Raw genomic sequence first — 18,734 nt, 5'->3', positions numbered from 1 at the left:
GGCCCTGTTGATTAGCATAACAAAGGGGCCTGAATAGCATAACAATGATCAGGTGTTACTAATGGACTAATTAAGATGTAATTCTAGATTTAATCTTGATTGATTTATTTTTAGACACCTGAAAATACATGGGCTGTACAAAAAGAGAACATCCCTCATAATTATAGGAAAGTGGTATTAATTATATTATGTGGAATTGGTGGGTTTAGGCCAAGGAGGTGTATCCAGCCTGGTAGTTTGTGGATACTTTTTAATCCGATTTATTTTGAGGAAACAAATTTGTTTATAACCTATCGATTTGTGATTGGCACTTGCAAAACTATTTTATGTAGGCCACGATCTTAAGATTCCGGCCCAATAGTGATGCTTCAGCAGCACCTTCCAATCGCCGGTGTACAGAAGAGTGTGGCAACAGTGTAACCCTGTGGGATCATTACGCAGCAGATGGCAAAAGCGCTGCCTGCAGAATATTTACCACAATTGTGATTTGGAAATGGCGACTGATTTCGGAATCTCCATCATGGCCGCTAGTGGGTCCCAGCCCTAACTATCCACCCACAAGATTGACAGAGGCAAAAGATTGCACCAAAATGGCCAGAAATGGCCCTAAATGTTATAGATGCCACTGGGCACAGTAACATTGCGGAATGTCCAAGCAGTATATGGGCTTAGTGGAACCTAAAAATGGGTGTTTTGTAACACGCAAGTGCCATATCTTCAAGGAAAGTGCATTTATTTAAGCACTTCTGCATGGGAATTTTTTTTCCATTTACATCTAAATCACGTGTTAAACTCCAGGCCTGGAGGGCCAGATCCATGCCAGTGTTTAGGATGGACTGAGAAAGAAAGGAACGTGTTCTACCTGATGGACCACACCTTTCCTGATTCAGTCCCATCAATTCATTAGAGCTGTGTAAAAAATGTGTGAGGATCTCGGCCCTCGTAGGACCGGTTTGACATACCTGATCTAAATTTTGAGCATGTACATCTTGAGTGTCTGGTGGGAAAAGGTCACCCCCAAATCGTTGTTGGAACTGCCCATTAGAGAGATGAGCCAACAGCAGAGCTCAGGAGGTAGGAAGGGGGAGGTGCTTGGTGCTTTCCCTCAGTAAGTCATTGCATTTGCTATCTGGCCTAGACTTGGAGGAACTTTACTGAATAACTTAAAATGTATGATTATTTTTTTTATCATTCTACTTTATAACTCAATGTTTTCCAGTTGTAAAATCTTTCCTCCCCTGATCTATACTAAAATTTGACAGATGGTGGTAGAGTGGTGTGGGGCAGAAGGCCGTGACCTCATAGCCTAGGCATAGCATCACTGGGAGGGCGGGGTAACATAACTATATATAGATATAGAAAATGTTTCTAATGCTTGAGCCAGGAATATTAAGGTAAAGATGGGCACTACATTTTTCTATATGTCACTACAGTTCTTCTCTAGTTCTGTAATAAACGTTGCTTTTTTTTTCATTTATATTTGACTGAATATTTTTCCTCTCCCCTTCCTCAGGCGATATGGAACGCGGTGCTCGCGTTGCGGCAGACACATCCACTCCACGGACTGGGTGAGGCGGGCGAAGGGGAACGTCTATCATTTGGCGTGCTTTGCCTGCTATTCTTGCAAGAGGCAGCTGTCCACAGGGGAGGAGTTTGCTCTGGTAGAGGAGAAGGTCTTGTGCCGGGTGCACTACGACTGCATGCTGGACAACCTGAAAAGAGCTGTAGAGAATGGTACGTGTATTCCTTTACCCTTCTGCATCCTTCATGTTCTAAAACTACATCCTGCCTTTCTATTGGACAAGAGTGGTACTTTGGGAACTATAAAAATGTCTGAGACCAGAAAAAAAACATGTATTTGCCTTTTCTCGTTCAGCTGCTATCAGAGGTGACCATGCTACTGCTACTGCCATCACTTGCTTTACTAGCATGCCCTGAGATTCAGGGGTCTTGGGGATGCTCTGATCATGCAAATCATCAAAATTGTTCTGTGCAGTTATAACAGTAAAGGTGTCCATACATTAGCAGATTGGGAAGCAGATCACATCAGTTGTGTTTTGCACTATGTATGAATTAGACAGCGCTGCCCGTGGTGGGAGGGGGTGTTGTGTTGGCAAGTTACCCATGCTTACTTCGTCGTGGTTGAAGGTGGAAGCGTAGGAGTGACGTGTAATGCGAAAGGGCATCAGCTAAGGCGGCAGCATGGATAAGTTAAACACCCCCACACACGCACGCGCACACACAATCTAATTTGAATTTTGATTATGAGTAGCTACGTACTTTTAGCTACTCGCGGTGCACAACACTATCAAATGGATCCCTCTCTGATTTGAACCTGACCAGAGTGGGACCAGCATTAAATCTATTGGAATTTTTAAACAAAGAAATATTAAAATCTATTTGAAATTTGTGCAGCTGCCTCCACCCACCAAGTCCCTCCCCCAGCAATATAGAACATGTAACAACCCAAGTCCCTTGACTTAAAGAGGGCTGAGAGAAAATTATACATTTAATCGAGTTTTAAAATTGTAGGAATCAAGGGATGCCAAATCTTCTGAGCTAAACAGGAGGACCATCTGTCTTATCAATGCACAGTTTAAAACCTGAGGCGTTTGCGTTCATTAGTGTACATGGCATATATATAGTGGATTTGGTAATGGGTAATTTGTGAAAGGAAAATGACAACAGAAGACCTTGAGCTGTTGACCATCACAAATCGTAAATTTTGGCAAGAATGGAACATTGGTCTCCTCAGTTCCCAGATGTTTTTGGAGAGTTGAGAGGTGATGCAATACAGTGGTAAACATGTCCTGGTTCCAACTTTTTTTTTTTTTTTTTTTTTTTGACACTCTGCAATCAAATTTAAATGAGCAAATATTTTTTCAAAAGCCATTTTCTGGTTTCAACACGTGCTATGTTGTCTCTGCACTATTTTTTAGTTAACTATACGGTTTTTATCTACAAATATTAGGATTCTGCTTTTTTAGGTTTCACAACTTTTTGGAAATGTGGTTTTGACTTAAAGGGAACCTGAAGTGAGAGAAATATGAAGGCTGCCATTGTCACTTTCTGTAAACAATGCTAAGCATTGAAGCCCATAATTCAACTACAGAGCAGGCTGCAGAGTGGCTGGTTTGCAATCAGTGTAGGCTTGTGGTAGCAATGAGATGCATTGCTAAGTTGTTTTTATTACCATATTTTTCGGAATATAAGACACACTTATGCACTGTAACCCAAGCAACACACATGCGCCACTGGGGATGCAATCTCTATTACACAATCTCTATTAAAAACTTTTTAATTTTAATTTAAAAAAATGTGGAGTCGCTCCCCTGCAAGAAGTGGCACTGGGTGCGCTGCAAGAGGTATTTGAATCTATTATTAGAAATTCCGAGCCCTGGGCCTAGATGCAAGTCACTTTTTCTCTTATGTTTTCTCCTTGGTAATATTTTTAAACTGGTCAATAAAATGTTTTTTAAGCCACCAGTAAGCAAAAACATATTCAAAATTTTGATAGAACTTTTTCACTTTATGGTAATTTTTTTTTTTTTTTTTTTTTAGTTAAAAAGTGCTGAAAGGTTCTTCTAAATAGATGAAAAATTATATCCTAGGCGAAAACTCAAGAGAAAGTTAATTGCATATGGACCCTGCTGTCCAGCACTGGTTTCTGTGAACCTATATTATGGGCTGGGGGCTTCATGTGCTATGTGTTACCTGGGACTGAATTTTGCCATATCCAGTAATTATGAGGTTGCAATTATTGTGTTCCAAGGGCAATGGACTTCATTACAGTTTTTGCTGTGGCCCCAAGATGAGTAATTATACCTTTGTCCGACAGAAGTTACTAGACCAGACACATAACATTTATATCAGGCTTTTCTCCTGGTGTACTCAAGCCACTAGGGCGCGCTCATTAGGCGGTTTTTGACTTAAAGGGAACCTGAAGTGAGAGAAATGTGAAGGCTGCCATCTTCATTCTGTATAAACCATGCTAAACTTTGAAGCCCATAATCCAATGAAAGAGTAGGCTGCATAGTACTTTGCTGGTTTGCAATCTTGCCCAAGGTCTCCTTACTGAATAGGTGCAGGTTTACTGAACAGGAAGAGCTGAGATTCAAACCCTGGTCTTCTGTGTCAGAGGCGGAGCCCTTAACAAGTACACTATCCAAAGTTGAGGCCCCTACAAAGCTGGGGTTACTGAGGAGCTTATACGCATGCACGGGACTATTCACCTCGCCAATAACTGGTGGGACCTTGGATTGTGAGCTCTTTAGGACAGTAACAGATGTACTCTGTAAAGTGCAGTATAATGTGAGCATTATAAACAAACACTTGGGAGCACCCTCCAAGCTCTGGATATAAAGTGTGTGCCAAGATCCTGGCCCCTATACCACAAGGGGCAAAACCACAAGACTTCCTGGAAGGATCGGCACCACACAGAAGGTTGTATTTATAAGCTCTTCAAATCTTTATTGCATTAAAAGTCGACAAGGCAGCGACAGCCCGCTGATTCAGCCCAAGATGGCCTTTTTCAAGTTGCCAAAAAGTCGCTGCCTTGTCGACTTTTAATGCAATAAAGATTTGAAGAGTTTATAAATACAACCTTCTGTGTGGTGCCAATATAATGTGAGCATTAACTTGAAGTATGGCTACTTGCAGTATGTGCTGTTTTGGCTAGTGGCATTAAAATGACTCCTTGTGTGATTTTTTTTTTTTGTTTGTTTTTTATGTAATCCCCGAAACATAATTGAGATTTGTTTTTCCTTTTCCTCCTCTTTGCAGGGAACCGTGTCAGTGTGGAAGGGGCTTTGTTGACAGAGCAAGATATCAATCAGCCAAAACCTGCAAAAAGAGCTCGCACCAGCTTCACGGCGGACCAGCTCCAAGTGAGTTCCTGTTCTGAGCTAGACGGGCCTGTCAGTCTTACTATGAATGAGTCTTAAGCCTCATACACACGGGGTACGGCCGTCGCCGCAACCACGTGGCACGCGCGTGTTGCGGCGACTGTTCGCCCGTGTGTATGAGGCGCGCGCCCCGAACCGTCGCCCGTCGGAGCTGTCGCCAGGCGATTGACATGTTCAATCGCCGGCTACAGCCGTCGCCGCAACCTCGCCGGAACTGTCGCTAGCCCCGCATGTGTATGCGGGCTAGCGACAGCTACCCACACACATTACACGGAGCATCCGGCGGGGGGGAGGAACCTCGGCGACAGCTTCCGCCGCATCGCTAATCCCTCTGCTGCAGTGTGTATGCAGAGGGATTTGGCGACGAGCTGTCGCCGAACTGTCTCCGAACTGTCGCGCACACGCTCCCGTGTGCAGCGACAGCTACAATTGTCCCCCCCGTGAGTACTTAGCTTTACATTTCGGCTCGTAAATCCTGAAATTCTGACACAATTACAGCTGTGGGTGAGGGGCAAAGATCTGACGGTGACAGTTTTTTCAAACACAAAGAATAGCAGTTGCTCGATACCAAGCAGCACCTGGCTTTTAAATGGTCTGCGGGAAAAGCCTGTCAGCAAATTTTTAAAGGCACAGCAAGTGCATCGGCCATTCCAGATCTAGCAATGGCTGAACATAGTTTGTATGGGTTGCAAAAAGACACATACGTTCAAGTTCAACCAATAAATGAGGTACAACACCAGCCTGCCCCCTCCCATATCCCTGTTGATCCAGAGGAAGGTGAGAAACCCTCACAAGGCATGGTCCAGTTAGCCCAACTCCAGATGGCAATCAGATAAAATCCCTGGATCAACACCATCGGGAATTATCTAGTAGTTTATAGCCATGGATGTCTTTCAACACAAGGAAAGCATCTAAGCTCCCCTTAATTAAACGCAGATATAAAATTTGCTTTAACTACTTCCTGTGGCAATACATTCCACATTTTACTCACTCTTACGGTGCCCATACACTTATTCAATTTCCCGCCGATAGACAGCAAATTTGATCACTGTGATCGAATCTGCTGTGAAATCTATAAGCAAATGCTGATTTCCATCCAAAATTGATCAATTCCGTCGGTGCGGAAAATTTCGCTCGATCGCCGGCAGGTCTGGAGTGTTGATAGCGGTGTTCGAATGACCGACGCTAGCGGCAATAATTACCTGTTCCGCCGGCGTATGTCCCCGCGGCCCCTTCTCCGCACTGGGCTCCGGCTGGCTTCACTCAATTCCTGTCGGGGAAAGTTTAAACAGTAGGGCGCCCTCTACTGTTTAAACTTCCCCCAACAGGAAGTAAAGTGGAGCTGGAGCCCAGAGCGGTGAAGACAGTGGAGGCCGGGGGACTCGCGCCGGCCGGATCAGGTAATGTATGCAGGTGGCGGCGGCAGCTCCACAGATTGTGAACCGATTTCCTAGTGAAATCGATTCAAAATCTGTTTGCAGTGTAGGCAGCCAATAGATCCCCCTTTGATCAGATTCGATCACAGAGGGTATCTGCTGGTCGATCTGGTGGCAATCGACCAGTGTATGGCTGCCTTTACCTGAAAAGAACTCTTTCCTAAATGCATGGCTAAAACAATTTTTCCTCCATGCGCACATCATGCAGATTACACAATTTCCTCTATCCTAGAAAGAGATATCAATGTGTCCATACAATGTCAATAAAACCTCGTCTACTTCTCCAGAGACAAAATACTCAAAATAAGTTTAATATTAATATTACTACTTTAGCCTCCTTTGTAGTACTTTTTCATTTGCCAGGTGCTGTAAAATTAACTTATCTCCTTAGATTTCTACAATGAGATAGTGACTGTTGGTGGTCCTCATGTTTTGAGATTTCCTTTAAGGTGATCTTTTACTCTCTGCATTACTCTCCTTGTTACTCACAAACTGAGTTTAGAAAGCAACAGTTCATAAGAACTGCTCAAGATAAACAACAAACATTTGTAAAGCGCTTTTCTCCCATAGGACTCAAAGCGCATAAGCATGGCTCAGCCCAGTAATTGGTTAAGGGGTAAATTTTGGTACAGAGGAAGAATTCCTCTGTAATGCCAATTTAAACCGGTGGCTTTTCAGCCTGGATTTGAATAACTCCAGGGATAGGGCTTTCTTTACAGAGTGTGATAGGCATTTCCAAAGGGTAAGGGGCACGATAGAAAGCTCTGGCTCCAAAGGTTTTGAGGTGCACTCTGGGGGTGGCTAAGTTTATGAATCCTGCTGATCTGAGGTTGAGAGGTGTGGTTGTTTCAGCAAGTCCTTCATGTATCGAGGGCACAAATTGTGTAGGGAATTGAATGTCAACCGTCCAAAAGGAAAGCTCTATGCGCCATTTAGCCTTACGTACATATGCGGAGAGTCTTCCTGACAGTACAGCTTCTACTACAGTGTCTTGTAGAGGCCAACAGTCTCTAGACTTGGATGCCATTTATCATGGATGTTCTATACTTTTTGCTCTACATTTTTTTCCCCTCTTTGCTGATATGGGGTTTGGAGGCCATGAGAAAGCTCCTGTACAGGGTTGAGTGTGAAGCATACTGTAGGAGCCCCCTGGATGCTGATATTTCTTGTGGTCTTCTTGGCCACATATCGGTCAGGTTAAGATGCCATAGCAGATAATCTTGGTACTTAAACTTCCTTTGAAGTTTCATCTGTTGAAATCATAGTCTGGATAGGTCAGCTCACCTTTAGACTTCCATGTCCATAGTATTTTTATTCTCAAAGAGCAATCCTTTGTTATCCAGTGGTTGTTTCAGGGCAAAATAGGGTACCCTTCCTCAAGCACATTGGCAAGTGTAAATAAAACCATACTTCTACTTTGACCCATGTGCACGAGAAAGGACTCTCTGCATCGCCCCTAAATGGTCACAAGATGGCATTGGCACATTGTGGTTTATTTAGATGGATGTTTTTTCTGGACACAGAAGTCTAAGGGTGAGCTGGTCTCAACTGGAACAGATGATTTATGTGCTTTAGGCCCCATTCACAATTATAAATGCGAAATGCCGGAGAGTGATTTTTCACGCGGAAAAATCACTGAACAGTGCGGTGATTTTGTCGCGATCGCGTTTAGCGCTTCTATAGCACTGAAATGCGATCGCTGGGATGTTGCCTGAAATTGGTGCAGGCAACGCATTTGCGTTGTTTTTGCCCGTTTTGAGCGATTTGCGCAAATTGCCCAAGTAAGAATGGGTCCATAGGGTTTCATTACGCTAGCGCTTTTAAAAAGCGCTAGCTTTTGAAGGTTTTGCCGAAATCGCGGCAAAACGCTTTAGTGTGAATGGGGCCTTATATTTGATTCAGGAGGTATACGTTGCGCTGAGCGGCCATTGACTTTCGCTTTTTTTTGTTTTGTGTTTTAGGTAATGCAAGCGCAGTTTGCCCAGGACAACAATCCAGATGCACAAACTCTACAGAAATTGTCAGAAAGGACGGGTCTAAGTAGACGTGTAATACAGGTATGTATATGTGATGCACTGGTGAGAATGCTATGTGTGATTCAAATCTGTCATTGTGACACAGGACTGTACTCTGAATCTAGCAAGTCCTGTGACCAGTGTGTACAGGCTCAGAAGGTCCTTCTTTGAGAATAGTAATCCATGGAATGTTCCATTACATTCTTTACGGTATAAGGACCAGTTTCCATGGAGGTGCTGTGTCCACTTATAATTCTGACGCAGCACCTGTGCTTTTGCGAAGTCGCAGCTGAATAACCGCACCATGCAGGGCTGCAACAAACTGCAGCATGCCTTCCAAATTGTCCACACAGGTGATTCAGATGGCAAGCCTATTGATTCATAAAAAGCAGTTTTTATGTTTTGTTTTTTTTTTTGTTTGTTTTTTTCTTTACACTGTAATTAACTTTCTCTTGAGGTTCTCTCATCTTAAAGTGAAACCGAGGTGAAAATAAACTGAGATAAATAATTTTATCTATCCTCCGAATTCTAAAAATGACTTTCATAGCCCGTGGATTTATTTTTTGTTTAAACATTTACAAAGTAGATTTAATGTTTTTTACAGTCTCTGCCCTATGGCAATCTACAAAGTGTACCAGTCCTAAAGTACGTCGACTGGCTTTCCTTTTTTTTTTTTTTTTTTTTTATCTATAGCCCGCTCTCAGAAATTGTTCTCTGCAGTTAAGTTTTATGGCTGTTAGACCCTTGTCTGATTATAGACAATGATGATAAAGTATGACAAGCGCGAAGCAGTCTCTTACATGCTTGAAGGTTAACTCTTTTTTTAGGCAGGGAAAAAAAAGCCTTGTTGTTTTTGGCACTGTACATACACCTTTATCTCATCATGTCGCCTTGGGTACACATTTAACCACGCAATACATTTTCTTTTTGTAGCAACTTAAATATACTGTATGCATTTTAACTACTTTAATTCCTTTAACTTTGCCTTTTTTTTGTATGTACGCATGGTCATAGCACTTAGTGCTGGTTAGTGTACTGTTTTTTTTTTTTTTTCCTTTTTCTCCAAGGGACTAGGAAGGACCATGGGTAGGCGAGCATATTTATGTAAGGTAATTTTAGAAAAAAACTCTTTTATATTTACTGAATGTGTCTCTTCCCATGATCCTTCTTCCAGGTTTGGTTTCAGAACTGTAGAGCACGTCACAAGAAGCACGTTAGCCCAACTCATTCATCTACTGCGCCAGTCACAGCCATTCAATCCTCAAGGCTTTCTCCACCCATGATGGATGAAATGACCTACTCTGCCTACGTACCTCAAGACGGGCCCATGCTGACTGCCCTGCACAGTTACATGGATGGTAAGCCAATGGCAAAGATCATCATCAAAGTACTACCACTCTCCCCCTTCTTTTCTCCGTTCAAATGAAACACAACTGCTTGTATATGGAAGAGCTTGGCAAAGGGACAATTGTCAGGTAGTTGTATTGGATCAGCCTTTTGGATCTACATTTAGCTTTGGCCATTATCTCATTCGAATCTACTGTACAGTCTGCAAGAGCAGTGCCGGACGTTAGACTGGCCTCTGCAGAGGTTTGGCCAGGGCTGGATTTACCATAAGGCACCCTAGGCATGTGCCTACAGGTGCCTGGTGATAGAAAGACAGCTCACGTCCCTCCATGAGTGCCTCCATCCCCCCTTCCCTATGCAGAGTCCTGATGAGTGTAAACGAGAGGTTACACACCCAGCTCTCGGGATTCCATTAACCAGAGCTCCCTTCAGTCTGGGCCACCTCTAGCTACTTTAATACTTGATACTGAGGGTACCTCTGGCTACCTAATGCTAAGAGACACTGGTACCTGCCTATTACAGGAAAGGGGGAAGTAAGGGAGAAGTGACAGCGGGGCCAGCACACTTGTGGTCGGCTTCAGCAGGGGGTTGTTGGCTCATGGATGGTGAAGTCTAGGGTGCCGGGACATCTGTGCCTATAGGCTCCTGTGATGTAAATTCTGGCCAGGGTTTGGCGAGGACAAACTCGCTACACTTCTCACAGTAGCACATGGAGTTAGAACTATAAACAAACCATCTCTAACCTGATGAGTGAAACTGTAAATAGTGGTCTTTAACCACTTTACCCCCTCCCCCCCTCCCGCGGTACGGATTTCTCCGTCCCTTTTTCCACCCTTATAAAACCAAGGGAGTGAGAAATCTGTACCTCCCGCGCTACCGCCGCTGTCTGCACTCCCACCGCTCATGCGCGTGCTCCCGCTGCTCATGCATGCTGCCGCCCGCTCGCCCAGAGATCAATCAACTGGAAAATCCATTTCCGTTCGTTGATCTAAGCCCCCGCAATGATCTGCTGCTTCTATGAGAAACAGCGCGATCACTGTGATTTTCCAGCCTCATAGTGCTTCCTGTAAGCGTCCTTCCAGACGCTTACAGGTCGAATGACCACCACATCACTGTGGCCATCTTCTGGCCAAATAGTAAAACTACACCCTAAAGCAGTTTACATATACAAATGGATTCGTTTTACACAATAAATTAACTCCTTACCTCCCACACTTCCCAATTTTTTTTTTTTTTGGTAATTAAAAAAAAAAAAGAAAAAATTACCTTAGGGACTGAACTTTTAAAATATTTATGTCAAGAGGGTATGACACTGTTACTTTATAAACTACGGGCTTGTAATTAGGGATGGACGCAAAACTGAAAAAATGCACCTTTTATTTCCAAATAAAATATTGGTGCCAAACATTGTGATAGGGACATAATTTAAACTGTTTTATAACCGGGACAAATGGACAAATTCATTTTATGGGTTTTAATTACAGTAGCATGCATTATTTAAAAACTAACGGCCGAAAACTGAAAAAAAAAATTCCCCACATTTTTTCCTATTTTCCATTTAAAACACATTTAGAATAAAATAATTCTTGGCATAATGTCCCACCTCAAGAAAGCCTAATTGGTGGCGAAAAAAAAAAGATATACTTCATTTCATTGCGATAAGTAATAATAAAGTTATAGACAAATGAATGGAAAGAGCACTGAAAGGTGAAAATTGCTCTGGTGTTTCAGGGGTAAAACCCCTCAGTGGTGAAGTGGTTAAAGGACAATCATCACTAAAAAGTGTAACATTTAAAAGACATGCATATAAATTAAGGTTTCTCCCAGAGTAAAATGAACTATATTTTGCTTTTTTCCTATGTCACCGTCAAAGTATGCAGTGAAGATCTGACAGATCTGTTAGAACTTGGACTAGTCCATTTCCAGGGAAGGCTTTTGTAAAGAATAAAGGCAATACTGAGCATCTCCCATGAGGACATTGAGTAGACAAGGTCTGTCAGTTTTTTTAATTCCTACTGTATGTGATGGCACATAGGAAAAAGGTCATTTATAGTGCATATTACTCCAGGGGAAATGTATATTTTATATGGATGTATTTTAATGTTAACATTTCATGATGGTGGTCCTTTAAGATCTTATCAAATGAGGTCAGTTAAGTGACACTTCACTTTAGTTGAGAAACTCATTGCTTTCAGTTTGACTCTGTTTGGAAGACCTGCAATATTACTTGGATTGTGAATCTTTGAGCTAAAGCTTAGTACATATGCTAGACCGCAGTGACTGGACGCGAACTATACATGATGGGTCACTGAGAACCATTTAAAACCTGCCTGGCGTTCTGATTCCTGCGGCCCTGTTTGCACATTTTTTTTTTTCATGTAGCTAGCATAGCGCTAGCTACATAATTCCCCCTTCCCTGCGGTGTCCCTCCCTGCCCTCCGATCGCCGCCGGCGCAATGGCCCGTCCGGAAATCCCGTTCTGAACGGGATTTCCTTGAGGGCTTTCCCCGTCGCCATGGCAACGAACGTCGCGACGTCACAGGGAGACCCGATCCACCCCTCATCGCTGCCTGGCACGGATTGGCCAGGCAGCGCGCGGGGTCTCGGCTGGGGGGGCCCTGTATCGCGGCGGATCGGCAGCGAGCAGCGGCGATCGGGTAAGGCACGCAGCAAGCAAAGTGCTTGCTGCATGTTTAAAAAAAAAAAAATTCAAATCGGCCCAGCGGGGCCTGAGCGGTGACCTCCGGCGTCTCTGGACGAGCCTAGCTCCTCTAGAACACTAGGATGTTCGTCTCCCAGGAACTGTAAAAGACACTAATTATCATCCATGTAGCCCAATCCATCCTGGTGGATTGTTTTGGATGTTAATCACTGTTTGTATTGAATGATGACAATCAATCCTTTTAAAGTACTTGTGTGTGGTAAATTTCACACTTCTGGGGGGGGGAGGAGGGACCCCCATCCAAAGTGTTTTTTTCAGGGGGGCCCAGTAATTTCTAGTTATGCCCCTGGTGTAGTGTCTGCCCAGCTTTAGAGGGAGGCTGGATTTGGGGAGAGGAGGTGTCTCACACAGGTTGAGTGAAGGAAGGTGATTCATTTTCGTTTCAGCTCACGTTTCCGTATCTGTCAGTAGGAATGGCTAATTAGATGCAAATAGATTTGAGTTGATGCAGGACCATCCCTATGCAGGCATCAAACCAACAGATGTTGATTCGAGTAATGACCAACTGTACATGGTTTATTGTAATGTCAGAACTGTAGAATAGGAAGTTTTGAATCACATACGGAGTCTTGTATATGATTCTCTACAGAATCCTGTATGTCTCTGTATTTGATTCAAAACTTATTGCACAGTTCTGGGTAATGCCTGAAGAAACGTAACGTTTTGAAAGCTGCAATAAACCTTGTAGTTGGCCATTAAAGGTATTACCTGAATCAACGTTTGTTGGTTTGAGGTCTGCATTTCTGCTCCTCGACTAACACCAGACCACACTTCACTTGCTTTGACCATCCCTATCTGTCAGACCTCAATTGTGGCAGCCTGAAAGCTATTCTCCAGGATAGAGGGGGGAAAGCTCCGAATGTAAGGTACATCTTAATGTCCTTGCCAATAGGACCATGGCTCTGGCTATCCTTAGTCTTGGCACTAGTATGGTTTAGGTGACTCAGCAGGAAACCTTATAGGGAAATTCTGGTAACCGGATTGAATGGCAGCGCCCTCTAAAAGTTTTTTGGGTTTCAGATCGGTTATAGTAGTAATACCACACTATTCGGTCAATTAGAACACTTCAAGTTGTAAAGGGTGCTGTGATTGGAGAACTTTTCCCTATGTGTATTGATGTCCTGTCTGGGAAAACTCATGGAAGAAGCATGTGATCAGTTTGGTCAGGTGATAGCAAGGCTCTGATTTGCTAGTCATGATCATGTGCTAAAGAAGGATGTGATCACATCAAATCAGAGTTTTGCAAATCTATCAGCTGATCAAACAAATCATATGCTTCTCCATGAGTTCTCCTAGACATGAGCATCACTACATATCTGGTTTACCACTGGGTCTCCTAAACCATAATATCTCCGTGGGCTCCAACCCCCCCCCCCCCCCCCCCACCCACCCACCCTTTCACACCCAAAGAATGCTTACATTTAGCTACTTGAATAAATACTGGATATGATTTGTTATAATTCTCAGACATGTACTTTTCTTTCTCTCTGCAGCTCACTCTCCGACAGCTCTTGGACTCCCATCTATGCTGCCTCACTCTATGGCACAGCTACCTATAAGTCACGCATAAAACTTTGTTTTTTTCTTCCTCCAAGAATGTAAATGTCTGGGTAAAACGGAGTCATTTATTGTGTATAAAATATAATGAAGATCACTAGTTATTTTTATAACGACTTCTTCCCTTACTGAGGTGCATGTCTCTTTGTGCATGCACCGTCCAGTGAAAGAGTCCCTATACACATTTGCGGTTCTGATCACACATCTCTGCCCCCCCCCCCCCAGCACCCCTTTAATAGAAGTATTATTGGGTTCAACATACAGCGCCACTAAGTCCCCGCGCGTCTATTTTGTACTGTCTGGAGCTAGTCCAAACTTAGTTGTGTTTGTTAATTTATTTGTCATCGGAAGAGCACTTTGCCAAAAAAGAAGAAACAGAGACTGACAATTGTGCAAAAAATGTTTACAATTTTTTTTTGTGAAATTGTATTTTTCATTCGTTTGTATCTGTAAATTATTACAAAAGTGCATATGTATGTTTGTTTTCAATTTTTTTTTGTTTATTTGCTTGGAGCAGTTCTCACTTTTTTGGTTTTGTATGTGAACTGGCCATATTCTGTTGGGATTCTTTTTTTTTTTTCCCTCTTTTGAAGCAAACAGAATAAAGCTTTGATTACATCTTCAGGTGGTGGTTTTGTGCTTTCAAACCCAATTCATCAAAAGGTTCTAAAGCGTCATACTATTGTCATTCCTCTAAAGTGTGGTGTAGCGACAAATTACCCCCATGTTGTCTTCTGTTGCTACCAGGGCTGTCGAGTAGGATTGATCAATTGGCTGCAAATATTTCTGAGCCTATGCAAATTTATGAAAATGTGTATCCAAATGTACAGTATGTGGCTTGCAAACGGACTAATCAGGTCCCACCCAGGTTTAACTTGATTGGCCAATTTTCAATCTGCATATATTTGCATATAAATGTGCATAAACTTTGAAATATTTGCATGTCATTGACTCCAATTCCAACTCTTCAGTAGGAATGACCAGAGTTGAAGAGTCGGAGAACTTTGGAGTCCTGTAGTCAGTCAGTCAAAAAATGTACAGACTCTGGCGCCTAATCAATGTAAAGAGTAACTGTAAGGAAAAAGTGCCCCACCATTGTCTGCTCCCAAAAAGCTCGTCGGTGGACAGCACAGGCACAGTAGAAACTTCAACGCAGGGTAATATTTACCTATCCAGAATCCTGTGCAGGCGCAGTACACTCTTCCCCTCAGGTTCCAGCAGAAATACTCAAGCCCAATCGGGTCCGCCCTACTATGCAGGTGACCCAAGCAGCAGAGCGGACATGATTTGGCTTAACCATTTCCACTGGAGCCTGAAGTGAAGCTTGTACTTGCGCCTGCACAGGAGTGTGGATAGGTAAGTATTACCCCCACACTGTTCGGGGGAGCCATAGCAGGATCCTGGAGGCTGAAGAGGGCAACGGGGAAGCCTCATCAGGATCCAGAGGCCTCCCCATCCTAAGGTAAGTACCCTCTCCTGGGGCACTTCTTTTTTTTTTTTTTTTTTTCCTTACAGGATTACTTTGAAATGTGATGGGAAAACATACAGCGAGTTAAATATGTTCCATTTAACAAAAAAATCATAATAAAGTACTTCTCTGCTTTAAGAATAAAGGCCAGTGCATAGTTGTTACTAGTGTGAAGTTAAGCAGAGCTATTATAAACCTAGAAGCAAGAAGTTTAGAATTGGGAGTTTGGGACACCATTTATTGCCTAACTTAAAGGGGAGCTGAAGAGAGAGGTATATGGAGGCTGCCATGTTTATTTCCTTTTAAGCAATACCAGTTGCCTGGCAGCCCTGCTGATCCTCTTCCTCTAATACTATTAGCCATAGCCCCTGAACAAGCATGCAGCAGATCAGGTGTTTCAGACTTATAAGTCAGATCTGACAAGACTAGCTGCATGCTTGTTTCTGGTGTTATTCAGATACTACTGCAGTGAAATAGACCAGCAGGGCTGCCAGGCAACTGGTATTGATTAAAAGGAAATAAATATGGCAGCCTCTGTATACCTCTTACTTCAGTTCCCCTTTAACCCTTCTGGTGGTAACCCCGACCTGCACTCGGGGTAGCCGCCGCAGAGGATTGCATGGCCCCGGGAGGGATTTTTTTTTAATAACACTTGTAATACTTGTAGCTAGCGCTAGGCTAGCTACCTGTGTCCAGCCCCCCTCCCCCCCCCCCCCCCGCCCCCCCAGTCCCTCCGGTCCCCTCCGATCGCCGCCGTAATACATACCCCCCAGGGATCCCCAGATGGCGCAGCCTCCCAATCAGCTCTAGGCTTCGCTATGGGCAGGATTGGAACTGCGCATGACGACATGTCCGATCGTCGCCTTAGCGACGACTGAAGCTGATTGCGGAGGCTGCGGCTCTCGTGGGATTGCGGCTGGGTAAGTGTAAGCGTCGGCAATCGGGTGGATCAGAGGTGTGGGGGACACTGGTAGCTATCCTAGTGCTAGCTACAAGTATTGCAGCAAGTTTTATTCAAAAAGTCCCTCCAGCGGACGCAGCCACCGAATCTGCGTACCGCCAGGAGTTTTAAGACAGAGTAAGCATTTGGCTTATAAAGCCTTCTTCAGACTGCTTGTGTACAGATGATGGGTGGCACAGTATGTGGATGACCAGTTGTATAATAGTTGCAGTAGAGTGTTGAACTGTGTACTCTGGATTATGGTCTGGGCCGGTTCTAGACTTTTTGCTGCCTGAGGCAAACCTTGCGCCTCTTGCCCCCCATCCTCCCCCCCCCTCTCTCTGCAGATCAACACAATAGCACACTGGCTGGCTGTGAGTATGTGACAGGCAAACTGCTCAGCCTTAGATACTCCGTTCCTCCTCACTCAGGACACGGGACAGCAGTACCGCTTCCTCCCTTCTGCTGTGCAAGTCAAATGAATCACTGCTGCTCTCATGCGTCTCCCCTTCTCACTCACTGTGAGACTCCTCACACAGCACAAGCTGCTTTTCCCTAATGATGACCTCTTCACCTCGCTCTTCTCTCACTTCTCCTACTCTGTTTACGCTAACAGCATGCAGTCAGAGTACAAACCTGCTGTCCCTGTAATCTCTGCGGCTGATGCAAAGGTTTCACCTTGCTTCATGAGAGAACCGGCCCCGATTATAGTAAATTACCAAAAGTGTTTTCAAGTTTATTTCAGAGAAGTGTTTTCACATTTCAGATACGTGTAACAAGTTAAAGGAGTACTGTAGGGGGGTCAGGGGAAAATGAGCTGAACTTACCCAGGGCTTCTAACGGTCCCCCGCAGACATCCTGTGTTGGCGCAGCCACTCACCGATGCTCCGGCCCCGCCTCCGGTTCACTTCCGGAATTTCGGACTTTAAAGTCTGAAAACCACTGCGCCTGCATTGCCATGTCCTCGATCCCGCTGATGTCATCAAGAGCGCACAGCGCAGGCCCAGTATGGTCTGTGTATGCGCAATACAGTCCTGGTGACATCAGCGGGAGCGAGGACACGGGCGTGCAGGCGCAGTGGTTTTCAGACTTTAAAGTCTGAAATTCCAGAAGAAAACTGGAGGCGGGGCCGGAGCATTGGTGAGTGGCTGCGCCAACACAGGATGTCTGCGGGGGACCATTAGAAGCCCCGGGTAAGTTCAGCTCATTTTCGCCTGACCCCCCCCCCACAGTATCCCTTTAATTTGGTACTTGAGTATTAAGCCGTCTAACGGCACAGCTTATCTGCTTGACATGCTGGAAACGTGTATTCTGTGATTGAATAGCAGCTGATTCATCACGAATTGGCTGCTCTATTCCTTCAGTGTCTCCATTCTGTTCCTCACAGTCCAGGCATCCATCTTTTATTTCACAGGAAATGTTGTCTGTAGTATACATCCATGCCACACAACTCACTGGAATTCAGCAGCAGAGAGTGAGGTAGCTCGTTATCCCAATATATCCTCTACTTGGACATTATGAAATGTGGTTGGAGCCTGAATGAGCACAAAGTAGATAAAAGTATGATCAGGGCAGATTCTAGAATTCTTGCTGCCTTTACAGTGGTGCCTCTTTTTCACCTGCTAAAGGAGTGTCAGAAGAGAAGAAGAATTTGGCAATTCAGTACTTCTCCAATTAGATTGCTGTCCTTATTTGTGCAAACCTGGGAATTCATCCTGGACCGCTGAAAGGTGAAGCTAATTTGTGATGAATCTGCTACTCTTCAATCAGTGTGCATTTTTTTCAGGGTGTCAGACAAGCTGTTCTGCTGGACAGCTTTATGCGTAAGAACTGTTCATTTGCATGTAAACAGGTGTAATGATGTCCGTGTATGCTTTGGCCTCATGTGTCCAGGGGTCCGATCTGCACTCTTCACATATTCTCCTAACCAGGGCTGAACTTTAGCTTAAAAGGGAACTGAAGTAACAGGTATACGGAGGCTGCCATATTTATTTCCTTTTAATCGATACCAGTTGCCTGGCAGCCCTGCTGGTCTATTGCTCTGCAGTAGTATCTGAATAACACCAGAAACAAGCATGCAGCTAGTCTTGTCAGATCTGACTAAAGTCTGAAACACCTGATCTGCTGAATGCTTGTTCAGGGACTATGGCAAATAGTATTAGAGGCAGATGATCAGCAGGGCTGCCAGGCAACTGGTATTGCTTAAAAGGAAATAAACATGGCAGCCTCCCTATACCTCTCTCTTCAGTTCCCCTTTAAAGCGGTGATGTCACCATAAATTTGCATCTGACCCTATCACCGAAGAGTCAGAAGCACAGGGGCGTAATGATTAGTACATTTATCAC

At 44.0% G+C, this 18,734-nt stretch overlaps 1 protein-coding gene across 2 annotated transcripts in view; it reads left to right on the top strand.

Moving 5' to 3' along the window:
• LHX8 (LIM homeobox 8) overlaps positions 1–14,494 on the top strand; it is a 95,919-nt gene extending 81,425 nt beyond the window's left edge. For both annotated transcript variants that reach the window (XM_068242474.1, XM_068242473.1), the window contains 5 exons: positions 1,514–1,734; positions 4,783–4,886; positions 8,302–8,397; positions 9,530–9,713; positions 13,918–14,494. In XM_068242474.1, the coding sequence (XP_068098575.1) occupies positions 1,514–1,734; positions 4,783–4,886; positions 8,302–8,397; positions 9,530–9,713; positions 13,918–13,994 (682 nt within the window). In that variant the 3' untranslated portion in view covers positions 13,995–14,494. The remainder of the gene's footprint in view (positions 1–1,513; positions 1,735–4,782; positions 4,887–8,301; positions 8,398–9,529; positions 9,714–13,917) is intronic.
• Positions 14,495–18,734: the final 4,240 nt, after the last annotated feature.

The sequence above is a fragment of the Hyperolius riggenbachi genome, chromosome 6, assembly GCF_040937935.1.
Source record: "Hyperolius riggenbachi isolate aHypRig1 chromosome 6, aHypRig1.pri, whole genome shotgun sequence".
NCBI lineage: Eukaryota > Metazoa > Chordata > Amphibia > Anura > Hyperoliidae > Hyperolius > Hyperolius riggenbachi.
This window is presented reverse-complemented; position numbering and strand designations above follow the sequence as displayed.